The sequence below is a fragment of the Vipera berus genome, assembly GCF_964194415.1.
Source record: "Vipera berus genome assembly, chromosome: 3".
Taxonomy (NCBI): Eukaryota; Metazoa; Chordata; class Lepidosauria; order Squamata; family Viperidae; genus Vipera; species Vipera berus.
The window spans coordinates 70,248,633-70,264,896 of record NC_138204.1 but is presented as its reverse complement, the minus strand read 5'-3'; the positions used below and the strand labels follow the sequence as shown (position 1 = coordinate 70,264,896).

General features: G+C 42.9%; 1 protein-coding gene across 2 annotated transcripts in view; it reads right to left on the bottom strand.

Moving 5' to 3' along the window:
• DNAJC6 (DnaJ heat shock protein family (Hsp40) member C6) overlaps positions 1 to 16,264 on the bottom strand; it is a gene marked incomplete at its 5' end in the record, with an annotated part of 44,998 nt that overhangs the window by 16,888 nt on the left and 11,846 nt on the right. For both annotated transcript variants that reach the window (XM_081324943.1, XM_081324944.1), the window contains 5 exons: positions 1,007 to 1,201; positions 2,648 to 2,781; positions 9,696 to 9,818; positions 10,368 to 10,516; positions 10,644 to 10,693. In XM_081324943.1, coding sequence (XP_081181069.1) covers positions 1,007 to 1,201; positions 2,648 to 2,781; positions 9,696 to 9,818; positions 10,368 to 10,516; positions 10,644 to 10,693 — 651 coding nt within the window. The remainder of the gene's footprint in view (positions 1 to 1,006; positions 1,202 to 2,647; positions 2,782 to 9,695; positions 9,819 to 10,367; positions 10,517 to 10,643; positions 10,694 to 16,264) is intronic.

Genomic DNA, 16,264 nt, shown 5'->3' with positions numbered 1-16,264 from the left:
GTGGCTCAGCGGGTTAGGAGACTGAGCTTGTCGATCAGATGGTCGGTCGAATCCCGAGTGCTGCGTAACAGAGTGAGCGCCTGTTACTCGTCCCAGCTTCTGCCAACCTAGCAGTTCGAAAGCACGTAAAAATGCAAGTAGAAAAATAGGGACCACTACAGTGGGAAGGTAACAGCGTTCCGTGTGCCTTTGGCGTCTAGTCATGCCAGCCACATGACCACGTAGACGTCCTCGGACAAGCGCTGGCTCTTCGGCTTTGAAACGGAGATGAGCACCGGCCCCTAGAGTCGGAAACGACTAACACGCATGTGCGGGGAAACCTTTACCTTTACCTTATATGGAATCCATGTCTAATAAATGCACAAAAGGGTTGGCTGATTTATGTCAGTCTGAAGGAAGGTGCATATGGATGGATGAACGTAGGAGATCCGTCAAAGGTATGAGAACTTCAATTGAGATTTCTATCTCCCTGAAGGAGGCAAGTAGCTGCTAAGATCCAATCAACATCAGTCATAATTGATGGAAAGCCAGGGTGCCTAGATCTTGAATTAGCTCACCTGTGCTACCATAAAAGGTAAAGTTAAAGGTTCCCCGCACATGCGTGCTAGTCGTTTCCAACTCTAGCGGCCGGTGGTCATCTCTGTTTCAAAGCCGAAGAGCCAGCGCTTGTCTGAGGACGTCTCTGTGGTCATGTGGCCGGCATAACTAGACGCCAAAGGCACACGGAATGCTGTTACCTTCCCACCATAGTGGTCCCTATTTTTCTACTTGCATTTTTACGTGCTTTTGAACTGCTAGGTTGGCAGAAGCTGGAAAGAGGAGTAACAGGCACTCACTCTGCTACACGGCACTCGGGATTCGACCCGCCAAACTGCCAATCTTCTGATCGACAAGCTCAGCATCCTAACCCACTGAGCCACTGCGTCCCTATGTGCTACCATAGGTAAATATATATTAAACAACCAAAGTGGGATTTTATCTGCCCGGTCAACAGAAAGGAACTTACTTCATTCTTTCATACTCCTGTGATGTTGTAAATATTCTAGTTTCTCCAATAAGGATGTCACAGAAAGGCCGGCAGCCATTTCTTTGCTTGTTGAAACAGGGCACTGGGCTGAGAAGGACTGATTTGATGGTTAAAGGCTTGCAGTGAGGCTGGACAGGCTTGTCTGCTATTAGATCACAAACGTATCCTAAATACCTGCAGTGAAAAAGGGAATTCAGAAAAATCTACATGTATTACTGCTTGTGTTCTTTGGCTCCACAGGGAACTTGGCTCATTATCATAGTGAAGATTTTCAACAGCATATCCAACTGACAAGAAAACCTAATTTTCAATAGATGCTTGCCAAAATGAAGTAACGTCAAGGGAGCAAATTCAATGAAAAATCCCCAGCTAATGAAGGAAGAAAACAAATAATATAGATTTGATACATTTGCCTAGAAAACTACAGAAACAAGCTTGCCCCACCTTTAAGATAAGAGAATGAGTACTTAATATAGAAAAGGAGCAAAAATTTGCTGCTTAGTCTCCACTTTTCTGCTGCTTTTCTGGAAACCATGAGGCTTCTCCTCTAACCATTTGTGTGGCCAGCTGCCAATCAACCAGCTGGTAGCAGGTTGCCCAGAAGAGCACAGGTCCCAAAATAAGTTGCATGTGGCCCATAATCAGCTTTGCTATAGAATTTAACCAATTTTCCCAACGCTTCTGTCCCCATCCCACCCCATGTGTGTTGTAGTATAATTTCCTACTTGGGAAGATAGGACCAGGCCGAGGAAGTCTGATATAGAGGTTTCTGTCTGAATACACATTTTTCTACTTTTGAAAAGGTGATGGCTTCCTGTCTAAACCCATCTATTTATATTCTTTGGGAATAACTGAAGATTCTGGTGCCCGCTTTAACAGGACTCTCTCGATATATGTGAGAATGCAGCTGTAGACAACGAGAAGTGTGAAACCTTCAATAACATTGAGTGCTTGACACTATCATTGAAAATCTTTTTAAAACACTTGCCGAGCTTCAGCTGCCCAGCCAAATTGGATAATCCTATTCCCATTGATTTGAGTGCAGTTAGGAAAGCTGTTAGAGAGCCAGTTTGGTATAGGAGTGAAGGCACCAAGCTAGAAACCAGGAGACCATGAGTTCTAGTCTTGCATTAGGCACAAAGCCAAGTGGATGGCCTGGCACTAGTCACTCTCTATCTCAGCCCTGGGAAAAGGCGGTGACAAAAAATCTTGCCATAAAAACTGCAGGGACTTGTCCAGGTAGTCACTAGGAGTCAACATTGTCTCGAACAAAAATAAGGGTAGCTGTTGATGTTAAAGAGGGATGAGATTAACTAAAATCTGGATCCAGGAACCAAGAGTGGCACAGTGGTCAGAATGCAGCAACACAGGCTAATCCTGCCAACTGCCAGCAGTTCTATTTTCACCAGCTCAAGGTTGACTCAGCCTTCCATCCTTCCGAGGTGGCTAAAATGAGGACCTAGATTTTGGGGGGAAATATGCTAACTGTAAGCTGCTTAGAGAGGGCTGTAAAGCACTGTGAAGCGGTATATAAGTCTAAGTGCTATTGCTATTGCTAAGTGAATTAGTATCACCTGATATCATTTACATTTGACATGATTTAAAACACATTTACTATACCTTCTGTGGGATGGCCAGAGTACTACTCCAGGTCTCTTGGAATTTAGTAATTGAACCGCAGAAGCTGGATTAGAGAAGAGATGACAGAAACAGAACATTGCACTGACCAAGACTGCTGATGTCACACGACCATCCTGCCAGACAAAATGCAAGGCCCTCCATCAGGAAAATTTCACCTTTCAAATGAGCCACGTTTGTGTTTTTTTTTTTGTTAAAACAAAATGTGTTGAATTTGGTTAAAACATTTTTTTTATAAACAAGATCTGCTCAATGCTGCTTTGAGGCTAAAAACAGAAGCTCCACAGAAACTCTTGAGATGCTTCCCTCTGAAAAAAAATGTTCACAGGATTACACTGATGAAACAGAAGCAAACATTTGACTTCGGATGTTTTTTTTTAAAAAAAGTGCAAAAAGAAGAAAACTACACAAGTGCTTCCTATGCAAAAGAAAGACCATTGGACAATGACAGTGAAAATTCCTTCTAGTGTAATGTGATGGAAACATCCAACAATGGGTTAAAAACTAGATAGGGATTGTGTGAGATACAGTTATTTTCAGGGCTTTTTTTTTCTCATAGAACGCTCAGAACGGAGTTCCGGCACCTTTTTTGGATGGAACCTTGTAGGGTAGGCAAGGCAGGTTGTATGACATGTGTGAGTTCCGGCACCTTTTTCTTTTACAAAAAAAGCACTGGTTATTTTTATACTTGGCACTGTGGCTCAGCGGAGACAGACTACACCAAAGCAAGGCCATCAAACAGAAGATGAAGAACAAACAGGGTAGAATTCTTCTCCGATTTGTTCTATGGTAATCCAGAGTGCAGAGGAAGAAAACAGCATCCTACCTATGGTTCCCAGCTGGGCCGGAAGTGAGTTATCATTGATTCAAGTGTACTTAGAGTGTGTCCGTCACAACAAACCAGAACCATTCAAATTACAGACAGTAAGTGTCCAGTACTCAGATAATCAGTTTGCCAGAGAAAAAGCTTCCAGCTGTGGTATGTGATAAGGAAATTGTTGTGCAGAGATCTCCTTGTGCTACCAAAGAGTTGCACAGACAAGGAAGGGTACTGAGAGCAGCAAGAGTCACACAGTAAACACTGAGTTGTAAAAGCAAAAAGTAGTTTACTTTAAGGTGGTGTAAAAACAAAAATGCACAGTCAAAAATAAACAGTCCAAGTAGCAATCCAAAATACAAAGTTTTCTTACCGGTCCAGAGGTCAATACACAGTTCAGGTAACAGAGCAAAAACAGTAACAGTAGAGCACAGTGAATTCAGAGAGAGAGAGAGAAGCTACCTTACTAGCTCCCTCTTATGGCCATGAAAACACTTACACACCCATTGGCCAATTAACAGTTAGAAGGTTCTCTTAAAGACATAACATCATGGTTAATATATTTTCAACCCAACATTGTAGGCTAACACCATATGCCTAACATTCTCCCCAGTCAGAGTAATCCAATATCGCTATTAAGAAGATAATTCTGTAACATTCCTTTCCAAAAATCTTTGATCTTCAGAGAAGTCTGATAAATAGACAACTTTGTGGCCTTCAAATGTTAAAGTTTACAACATGATTGATTTCCATGCTTCATGGTCAGTTGTGAGAGATGATAATGTTGGTAATTAAAAACATTTGGAGGGCACCCGAGTTTCATAAGTATATAATTTACATGGAAATCATATGCAGAAAAGGCTGGATATGCGGCTTCTCCCCAGTAAAGCAAGCAGCAACTCGACAAGATTTTAAAGAGTTGTTCCTTACATACTGTGGCAATGCATGTCTTCAGCTGCATTGCTGATATAGAGTTAGGATAGAAGGATAAAATAAAACAACCAAAGTGACAGTGTGAAGACGTGAAGAATCTTATAAGATAAATAAAGATCTTGAGTGTTCTGTCTTCATCCAATCTATTGGCCAACACTGTTGGCTTCCTGGACGGATGTAAAGATCTGGTTCTTCCAGCTGGCACTGGGCTCAGAAAGTTGTCGGCATTGGAATTCTGTTGTTTACATGGTATGTTTGATGAGTTGACAATATAATTTTTAGGAGTCTCGACCCATTTTATTTTTAGTGGATCTGTACAGCTGGTTATTTTATTTCTGTTTACCTCCTAGACGAGTTTCTTAGATGGATGGGTGGTTATATAAATTTGCTAAACAAACAGAGCTTTTTAGGGACTTGTGAGAGTTCCAAGCAAAATAAAGATAAAACAAGTTCCATAGACCCGTGAAAGACGATGGCTTGATTTGCACATTAAACCACAAACCACTCTTTATGAGCCATGATAAAGATAGCATTATGGTTTAGTAGGATATATGCAGTTTGCCCTTGTTTACCTTTGTTACGGAAAGATAAATATGGAGGGTTGTGCCTGTCTTATAGAATACACAAATGTGAAATAGACAACAGTTTGAGTGCAATTTTTTGAATGGTGGGATAAAATATTTAAATAAATAAATATGGAACATGATAGACATATGCTCACTAATCTGATTAGAACTTTTATGCATGAGAGTTTACCTTGAGGGAGTAAACGTTTAGTAAGACGTTCTTTAGTGCTTAAATATAAGTTTTGTCATCATTTCAAGAATTACAGTACTGTGTGGTCCATGGTGCTCTCTGAGCTGGTTATTTTCTGCAAGACCAAGGATCCCACAGTTCCACCCTAAGCTACAAATATCCTCTTCCATCAATTACAGTTGATGAAAGTTTCTACAGGCAATACTGAGGTGAGGAATCAAACCTGCCTGCCTATATCCCATCTCTATACAAATTTTCTAGTATCTTATTATTAATGAATTTGCTTGCACCTTCTGATTTATAGCTACTTTACTATAAAATCTGTAAAATAGTTTTCTAAAAGACAATGCGGTAGGATTGCCTGTTCTTCATATTATAATTTCAAAACTGTCCAACTAGCCAAGATTTGAGTGACAAAAAGCTGAAGTTTACTGAAGGGAAATAATGATTAATTTGTAGCTCTTACATGGATCTCTCTGAATCATGGTTCTGCTGCAGTATTGTGCCTTTGAAGAAATGGAAGAAAATGCCTTACTTCATTCTCTGTGATTTTAGGACACCAATAACTTATGAATCACTTAACAGAAGGCGGAAGAAAGGGGTATTTTGGGAAAACTGCTGATTACTAGAAATCTAATAAATGGCAGTGTTATGAATTAAATTACAAAGGTAAGGACTTTTACTCCAGATTAACCACCTGGAATTCCACTGATACTACAGCTGATCTGTAGACTAGTGTTCCTATACCACTTGGCAATGAACAGGTGTCTCCAGATAGATTTATTTATCTGGCTAATAGTGTCCTAGGGACAGGACATCTTCATATGGGTTACCAAAAGTCATCAACAATTGGAACAACAGCCTTACCTCTGGTGGCAAGTGACATCTTTGAAGTTGCTTGGGGGGAAATCAGGAGAATCCATTAAAAGAGGCAACAATGCCAATGTGAGGGTGATCTCCAGACAAAAATACTTCAACTCTAGGATATGTCAGGTGTATCATCTCTGCAACTTGGTGGACTCTGATGGCCAGCTGTCAAAATTCTGTTGGTGGAGAAGGGGATTAACTTGCTTGATGTGTCTATCATGGCTCCCAAATGAACCATTTGCTAAGGACATCATCAGCTTTGATAAACTCTAGAAGTAGATGCCATACTGATAAGACGGGATGGTGCTAAGAAGCAAATATTAAAAATTGGGGATCTGCAAGTAGGAATCACAGGAATATGACAGAGGAAGAGGTATGTATTGTTCTGATTATTTTAATGACCTGTATGCAAAAATGTGGATTATCAGATACTTCTTTGATGTGCTAACAATCAAGATTGGCTCCCATATTATTCCTCTCTTTTGGACCCACGGAGAAAACTGAATAAAGCATATGGGATCTTAGAGGAGGCATTATTGTTCTACATTTACTATATTTACATCGCTTAGGGGTACAGAGGTTGAAGACAACTGAAATGTATTCTTGGTCTTGGCTGGCTCACTAAAAATAACTTCCTATATTCATTGTTATTGGTGAACAAAGGCCATCCAGGTATAAAAGAATAGAAAAAGTCTTGTTCATGGATGAGCAGGGTCTGACAGGCTAAGTGAAGAACTAAGTGGTGTACAATTTTATGAAGTCTGTATTCGAAAATCCAAATCCCATGAAAATTACTTTACTGTATTTTAGGGAAGCAAACTATTGTTACCCGATTTGCTTCCCCAGAGTTTAAATTATACCCATAATTTCCTTAATGTTTGGGTAGTCTCAATATTCTGGTAAGCCATAAAGCCAAAAACAAAAAACCCCAAACAAACCCCTGTGCTCTACAAGGAAGCTGGAAGGGAAGTTTGGTTGGCTTGCAAAATCATCTTAGTTTGGCAGACAAATGGGTTGCCGTCATTCTGACACCCTTTGCTCAGAAAATTCTGGTATCATTAAGAGTAACCCAAGGCAAGCAGATGTGACTTCTAAAACTGTGCCCTCAATCTTCAACCTTCCAATTTGCATTATTGATTGCTAGGAAATTTGGAAAATAATGACAGAGTTAGAAGAAAAGCATTGGTGTATCTGGACATTTTTACTGATAGTATAGGACAGGGGTAGGCAACCTCGGCTCTTTTATGACTCATGGACTTCAAATCCCAGAATTCCTGAGCCAGCCAAGCTGGCTCAGGAATTCTGGGAGTTGAAGTCCATGAGTCATAAAAGAGCCGAGGTTGCCTACCCCTGGTATAGGAGAACAGCAAATGTCTCTCTCTTTTGAAATTTTGTTCAGGAAAGACATTAATAATCAAGCCAAGGGATTGTGTAGGGGTGCTGCCATCTAACTAATGCTTTCCTTCATTAATCTTTTTTTACCATTTTAGCTTTCATGTTCAGATGTGGTATATCGCATTATTTTAAACAGCCATCCACCAGCACAATCCTTGGCACTGCCTTCCATGCTTTCAGTATGTTCTCTCTGCCTTAAAAATCTTCTTTCTCATCCTCATTACAGCAGAAGCTATTTAAATTAGAAAAATCAAGAACTGGCACAATGCCAAAATGATTGTGCTGCTCAAGTCACTAATTTGTCCTGTTTTACCTGAATTGGAACTGCTGCTGATCCTTTTTTAAGAGGACACTTTTTACCTGGAGTTTAAAAGCCTGACTTTCTCTATTACGCCTAGTTGTGTGAAAGTGCTATATTCTCTATTACACTGAGTTACTCTATATTGCCTGACAAGTGTGTTCATTTTCTCTGCATTTGCTAAAATCCTTAGGAAAGGGATAAAGTGTTTCTTAATACTATGCTATTACACTATCTCTTGTCTTCTTTACTACGGCAAGAAGCTTTGCAGTGGACTTAGTCTTTATTTTGATTTTTTTCCTGCTTTTCAGACTCCAAGCAGAGTTTTGTGTAGGTCCCATTAAACCACTTCTCCAAATAGCCCACTTCCCCTGTCTTACTGAAATGAATGCATTAAATGTGTTGAATTCTCTACAGGCTGCTTAATATCTCTACCTTAGCAATGAGCTAACTGTTAATTGTAACTATTGAACATTTCAGCGGTGCTCTGACTGCTTTCTACGCAACCATTAAGTAATAAACTGAATTAATAAATTTTACCATTTGTATTTTAATGATTATTTTTTTGCTTCCTAAAAACATAAGCCTGTTTAATAACTTAAACAGTCACACTAGAATTAACAATGTGGGTGACTCAAGACTGTTATAGAATTGCTAGACGTCTCCTGACACTAAATGTTTCTGTAAGACATAAAAGGAACAACAATGCTGTTGTACATACATGCCTTCTTCTAATATAGTAGCACTCCACATGGACCATGACATTTTTGACTCAATGTAAATGCCAGACCAATTTTTGAAAGAACTTCTATAATAGCACTGAATTTCCCGAGGAACTAAAAGGTTCAGTATAAATACTCTCCATGCTACTGAGTAGGTGGTAAATACTTTCAGCCTTTGCTTTAGTCTTGATGTGTTAAGAAATATAACAAGCATTAAATTACTGGCAGGCTGCTTTTTGTCTGTATATATAAATAAAATGACAACTTCAGAAATCCAGTCCTAACATTCTCAGATAAGAGTCAAAAGAGGGATTAGGATGGACAACAATCATTCCTCCAATAATATCTGTAAAGTTTTCAGAAACAGCCGCATAAGGCTCTCCAAAGATAAATTTCCCATCAGTAACAGACTCCAAAATGAATCATTTTAGGAACATTGGTTTGGAGTGGTGCTTTTGATACAATGCATTCAAGATGTCTCTGTTCCTCTGCAACTTTTGTGATAAGATCCATTACCGATGCTGACATAGCACTTTAATCTCTTCTGAAATTAATAAGGAACATTCCAGAAGAAAGCAGTGAGGAAAAACCAATATCACAAGTTTCGTGAGGTGAATTGGCAAGACTTTGGAAATGATACCAAGTTTATCAATTACCATCCTGCAAGAACACAACCTTATACACTAAGCAGCCAATTTTTTTAAAAAAATATTATTTATATAGTTACAAAAATCAGATGCTACAAACATCATTACAGGGACTACATCTCCTCTTTTTCTTAAAAAAAAGTTTTCTTCCAAATATCTTGTTTTATTTATTGCATATGAAAATTTATGAATTTTTATTACAGACAAATTTGGATCAAATACAAAAAAACTGCAGGAATAAAACTACAAGAACAAGATATTCCATGTCTCTCACTTTTTCATCGTTAAAGCTATAAATATCGAGCTAAGAGAAACCCAAAAGCATGATAGGCTCCTATTGAATTGGACAAAGAACTATCCCAGAATATTCCAGTGTCTGTCAAGTTTAGCATTGCTGTCCGCATATAGATTGCCACAAGTCAATTTTCAGTTTTTTTGAGTTCTTTTTTGTATTGTTTGTAGTCTACATCGGTTGTTTTTCAACAACCAGCAATCCTTACTCATTAAAAGGACATTAATTTATGTCAAGCTTCATATTTCAAATATCTTCTGTGTATAGATCTACATACAAATGGCTACTTACTGCTTGACTTACCATACAGTGAATGACGCAAACATTTTTGGGGTTCTGCTGCAACCAGTTATGCATATTCTTACAAACAGCATAGAGATTGTGGAGACTTGGTGCTTGTCTAATTGGCCAACTACATTCAGATACCTAAAGAAGCACAAAATGAAAACAGGTCAGAGCAATAGTCACAATCAGCTGGATTTGCGCAGCATAAAAGAAAACTAGACAGAGGTCAGGTAGTTTTCAGTTTAGCATATTTTAAAACCCAAGTATGTTCTATAAACCAACTCATCACATAATGTGATGTGTTTAGGCATGATCCGGCTCATCTGCAGTGATGATTAAACTCCTGACCTTCAAAAGGCAGGAGATAAAAGGCCTACAGTGTGGCTTTACATACATGTAAAACGGAATAAGGCGTTGGCTATAACAGTTTCACCCACTATTTTGAAATGCATGATTGGCCCTACTGTTACCCCTAAGATGCAGAAATTTCAGCTCAGGTTTAGCAAGCTGTGAAAAGACCCTGGTGCTGGGAAAGATAGAAGGCAAAAGGATAAGGAGATGGCAGAGGATGAGATGGTTAGATAGGGTCAGCGATGCAGTGAACATGAACATTGACATGGCACCAGATACATCATTATTTTAATATCACAGCTTTACCATGACCCACATCCCTGCCTCAGCAAAACTTACCCTATTATGAAACCGTGTAGTACGATAAGACTTTGGTGACAAATTGAAAACTGTGTAATGATCAGGATGCCTTGAATCAAGAAATGTCCGCACATCATCAATATGATTCCTAAATCCCAGTTCGACTCCTTCACCCGGAAATGACATCACTGTCAAGAAATTGGGGGCGGGGGGGAGAGAACAAACATATATTCTGAAGTGAAACCCAAACAAAATGGGCAATGAGAAGTTGGAGGTTGCTGCATTGCTCTATTACTCAAGTAACTGATCACTTACCAATAATTCTTGAGGTAATATAAGAAATATCTAGTTCTCCCTTGGCATAGCTATAAAAGGAAAAAGAAGATAACAACAAAATAGATTCTGGTTAATGCATACGTACACAACTGTCTGATAAAAATATCAAGAATGCACTTGTATTATTACCTTTCTTTACATTCATATTTTAGGGGCCACACTTATTACAAACATGAAGACTAAACACTGTTGTTCTGTACCAGCCTGCTACCGGCCCTGCAGAAAAGGCAGGGACAACCCCTTTACAAACGGCAAGAGGCTGGAATAAAGCCTGCCAAATTTATTAACATAAATCAGACACCAACCATGAAACAGGAGCTATGAAACAGGAACTATTCAAGCGGTTGCCTTCAGCAAACCAGCCCTCCCACGCATTCTCCCTTAAATACAGTTCAGGGCGTGGCTTCTCTCTGCCTCCTTCCGAGGAGCCCCATTGCCTTCCTCTGTTTACTCCTGATTGACTGCCTCCTGCATCGGGCGTCCTTGAACAGAGCCAGCTGTGGGTCATCTTCATCCACGCTGTCAGGCTCACACAGCTGGGTCTGCGTCGTGACCAGATGAGAGGGGCCTGGCTGGGGGCTCTCATCAAGCTCTTCAACACCCCCCTCCTCCTCCTCCTCTGAGTCGTCCGACCCAACTGCCGAACCCACAGGCTGACCCTGAATCACAACTGTAATATTTACCTGACAAATATTATTATTTATTTACCTAATAAAAAAATTCCAATTATAAGGACAAACAACGAAAAACTAAATAAACTAGAATCCTATATTCATTACGGTGTTCAGCAGCCTATTCCATTCCACTCCACTCCATTTGCTTCACATTGAAAATCTATGGTAGAGGAACTCATTGTTTCTGTTAAATTCCACACTTTTCCAGTCAGGTTTCAAGCCAGTTTTTAGTAGAGCAGCATTGGTCATGCTTGTTGATGACCTATGGCAGGGGTAGGCAACCTCGGCTCTTTTATGACTCATGGACTTCAACTCCCAGAATTCCTGAGTCAGCTGACTCAGGAATTCTGGGAGTTGAAGTCCATGAGTCATAAAAGAGCCGAGGTTGCCTACCCCTGATATGGCATCCCTCCTTGTGTTCCTTGATCTTTCAAGGGTTTTTGATACAATCTCCAATGGTATTTTTGTGTAACAGAAGTTGGGAATGGGTGTGTGTGGGGGGTCACTTCGTTGCAATGGTTCACATCCTTTCTTAGTGGTTTGTTCAGGTAAATATTAGAAGAGAAACAAGGGATCATATTTCTTCATTTGTGGGGTGTCTCAGAGTCCGTAGCTCCTATTTAAGACTGATATGAAACAGCTAGGTAAGGTCACTCATCAGTTCACAGTTCAGCATAAAACAGTATGAGAATGCTCTCAAATGTACGTCTGAATGCCACATTGTGCAGGTGATGCAGTCAATGTTCTGGCCCATTGTCTAGAAGCTGTCTGCATAGGAAAGGGGAGGAAAAGACTTTGGCTCAATCCTAACAAGACTGTGTTGAAGACTTTTAATCTTGGATGAAGTTGCACTTTCCCATTCAAGACTGGTATGTAAGTTGCAGGTCCTCCCAGACCGTCAGCTACTGCTCAAAGAGTAGATGGCAGCTATGGCCAGGAGGGTCTTTGCACAGGTTTATCTTGAGCACCAGTTGTGCCCTTTCCTCACCTGTTGGATTATTGCAATGCACTCTAATGAGGCTGCCCTTTTCAAGATGCCCTCCGAAGGGTGCAGCTGGTTCAAAATGCAGCAGCCAAGCAATAATGGGCACTTATTATGTTCTAGGGCTTCCAGGACAATTTGACTTGTTGGTCATAACCAATTCATACCACAATGCCCAGTCATTTGAGACATCACCTGTCTCCAGTTGTTTCTGCCTATCTGTGGCGTTCAGGCAGAGCAGGTACATTTTAGGTCACCTCAATTAAAAGCTGTCATCCTGTGGACCAAGAAAGCATGCCTTCTCTATCACTGCCTCTATCTTAGAGAACAGCATCCCCCCACAGAGACAGAAAGCTCTTCTTCTCTATGACTTTCAGAAGTACCTTAAGACCTGGATCTGTTCCCAGCCATTGGCCTGAGAGTGCCTGTGGAGCCCCTGTTGAGTCTTTTTTTTAAAAAAAAAAAAGTTGAGGTATGCTTCTTTTAGTTTGGGAAATTCTGTGACTTTAGATGTGTTCTTTAACTTAATGTATTTTGTTGTTGTTAGTTGTTAAGTCGTGTCCGACCCATCGCGACCCCATGGACAACGTTCCTCCAGGACTTCCTGTCCTCTACCATCTTCTGGAGTCCTGGTTCCGGGAACGAGGGTGAGCAGCCACCTGAGCTTAGGCTTGTGTATTTTAACGCCAGGTCCGTAGTTAATAAGGCTCCTCTCATCCGAGATTTGGTTGAGGAGGAGCGTGCAGACCTGGCTTGCATTACGGAGACCTGGTTGGGCCCAGAGGGTGGTGTCCCTCTGACTGAACTCTGCCCTCCAGGTTTCCGGGTGCTCCACCGGCCTCGGGCTCAGGGTAGGGGCGGGGGTGTGGCGGTGGTTGTGAGGGAGACCTTATGTCCATGGGAGGCCACCGTTGTCCAGATATCCGGGTGTGAGTCACTCCTCCTGAGATGTGGCCCTAGGGCTCAGTTGGGCTTGCTGCTGGTGTACCTTTCGCCCAGTCGTGTAGTAGCAGCCCTGCCTGAACTTCTTGATATCCTCTCGGGTTTGGTGATTGAGTTCCCCAAACTTATGATTTGGGGGGACTTTAATCTGCCATCCCTGGGGGGATCATCAGAGTTGGCTTGGGAGTTCATGGCTTCCATGATGGCCATGGACTTGATGCAAGTAATTCAGGGCCCGACTCATGGGTTGGTGTCACACGCTCGATCTTGTTTTTCTATCTGCACGGTGGTTAGATGATCTGGGTGGGGGTTCTCCAATTATTATACCCCTGTCATGGACCGATCATCATCTCCTGCGGCTGGCCTTCTGTTTCGCCACCCCCCGTCGCTGGGCCATGGAACCGACAAGATGGTTCCGCCCCAGGTGCCTAATGGACCCTGAGCGGTTTCAGGTGGTGCTTTCACAGCCTGGCCGATGCCTTTCTGGAAGCCTGGGAAAGGGCAGCCACAGAGGCACTCGACCGCGTTGTACCCATGCAGCCAATGACCCGGTGCAGATCCCAGTGGGCTCCATGGTTTTCCGTTGAGCTCCGGGAGATGAAGCGTCGGAGATGGGGCCTAGAGAGCTGTTGGAGATCCAGCCGGTCTGAATCCGACCGATTGCGACTAAGGTCCTCTACGAGGTCTTATCTCACGGCGATGAGGGTGGTAAAGTCTAATTACTTTGCTGCCCTCATCGCGTCCGCAGATAATCGCCCGGCCGCCCTGTTCAGGGTGACCCGCTCCCTCCTTAATCAGAAGGTGAGGGAGGAGCCCTTGCAGGGTCATGGCAAGGAGTTCAGTAAACATCTGGCGGACAAAAGCGCTCAGATTCGGGCCAGTTTGGACTCCGACTGGTCAGAGTCTGACGGAGGTGACACGAGCGGTCTTGGTGATGTTATCTGGGAAGAGTTCAACCCTGTGACTCCGGAAGATGTGGACAGGATCATGGGGAAGCTGAGCTCCACCACGTGTTTATTGGACCCGTGCCCCTCCTGGCTGGTCTATGCAGCTTAGGAGGGGACACGAGGCTGGCTCCAGGCAGTGATAACTGCTTCTTTGAGTGAAGGTAGCTTTCCTGCCACCTTGAAGGAGGAGGTGGTGAGGCCCCTCCTCAAGAAGCCTGCCCTGGACCCGGCTATTTTGAATAACTATTGTCTGGTCTCCAACCTTCACTTTCTTGCGAAGGTTGTTGAGAGCATGGTAGTGCATCAGCTCCCTCTGTTCCTGGAGGAAGCTGATTATCTGGACCCATACCAATCGGGCTTCAGGCCCAGGTACAGCATGGAGACGGCATTGGTCACGCTGGTGAATGATCTCTGGCGGGCTCAGGACAGGGGTTGTTCCTCTGTCCTAGTCTTATTAGACCTCTCAGTGGCTTTCGATACCATCGACCATGGTATCTTACTGCGGCATCTCAGGGGGTTGGGAGTGGGGGGCACTGTTCTTCAGTGGTTCTCCTACCTCCTGGGACGTTCGCAGTCGGTGCTGATGGGAGGGCAGAGGTCGGCCTCGAGGCCTCTCGTTTGTGGAGTTACTCAGGGGTCGGTCCTCTTGCCTCTCCTGTTCAACATCTATATGAAGCGGCTGGGTGAGATCATTTGTGGTTTTGGAGTGGGGTATCATCAGTATGCCAATGATACCCAGCTTTTCATCTCTACCCCAAACCACCCCAGTGATGCCCTCGACGTGATGTCCCATTGCCTAGAGGCGGTTCGGGTCTGGATGGGGAGGAACAGGCTTCAGCTCAATCCCGACAAGACTGAGTGGTTGTACGTTCCGGCATCTTGGACTCTTCAGTCCATTCCATCTTTAACCATGGGGGGTGAGGTGTTATCCCCCGTAGATAGGGCTCGCAACTTGGGTGTCCTCCTGGACTCACAGCTCAGTTTGGAAGACCATGTAGGAGCTGTGACCAGGGGAGCTTTTGCCCAGGTTCGCCTGGTATGCCAGTTGCGACCCTATCTGGACCGGGATGCCCTGCGTACAGTCACTCATGTGCTCATGACCTCCCATATAGACTACTGCAATGCTCTGTACATGGGGCTGCCCTTGAGGACCACTCAGAGGCTTCAGCTGGTGCAGAATGCGGCCGTGCGAGTTGTGATGGGGGTCTCCCGATACTCCCATGTAACACCTCTTCTCCGCGAGCTGCATTGGCTTCCAGTTGCCCTCTGGGTGAGATTCAAGGTGCTGGTGATTACCTATAAAGCCCTAAATGGCATGGGTCCGGACTATCTAAGGGAACACCTGCTGCCGGCATCATCTTCCCATCGTCCTGAAGGGAGGGCCTTCTCAGGGTACTGCTGGTTAATGAATGCCGGCGGGTTATTTCCAGGGGAAGGGCGTTCTGTGTGGGTGCGCCTGCCCTATGGAACCAATTACCTATAAAGCCCTAAATGGCATGGGTCCAGATTACTTACAGGAGCACCTGCTGCCGGCGTCATCTTCCCTTCGTCCTGTGCGCTCCCATAGAGAGGGCCTCCTCTGGGTGCCATCGGTCAGACAGTGTTGGCTTGCGGCCCCCAGGGGGAGAGCATTCTCTGTGGGCGCACCAGCCCTTTGGAATCAATTACCAGTTGAGCTCCGGATGGCTCCCGACCTTGGCTCTTTCCGCCGTGATCTGAAAACCTATTTATTTGAACAGGCCAGCCTGGTTTAAGGGTTTGGGGTATTTTTAATTATTTATTATAAGGGCTTAATTAATTTAATCTACTTTTAACTTTGGTATGTAATGCTTTTATTGCCCTGTACACCGCCCTGAGTCCTTCGGGAGAAGGGCGGTATAGAAATTCAAATAAATAAATAAATAAATAAATAAATAAATAAATAAATAAATAAATAAATAAATAAATAAATAAATAAATTAATTAATTTAAGCTGATGCCTACTGCTTCAGTGACTCCATCCAGCCACCTCATTCTCTGTCGTCCCTTTCTTCTCTTGCCCTCAATCTTTCCCAG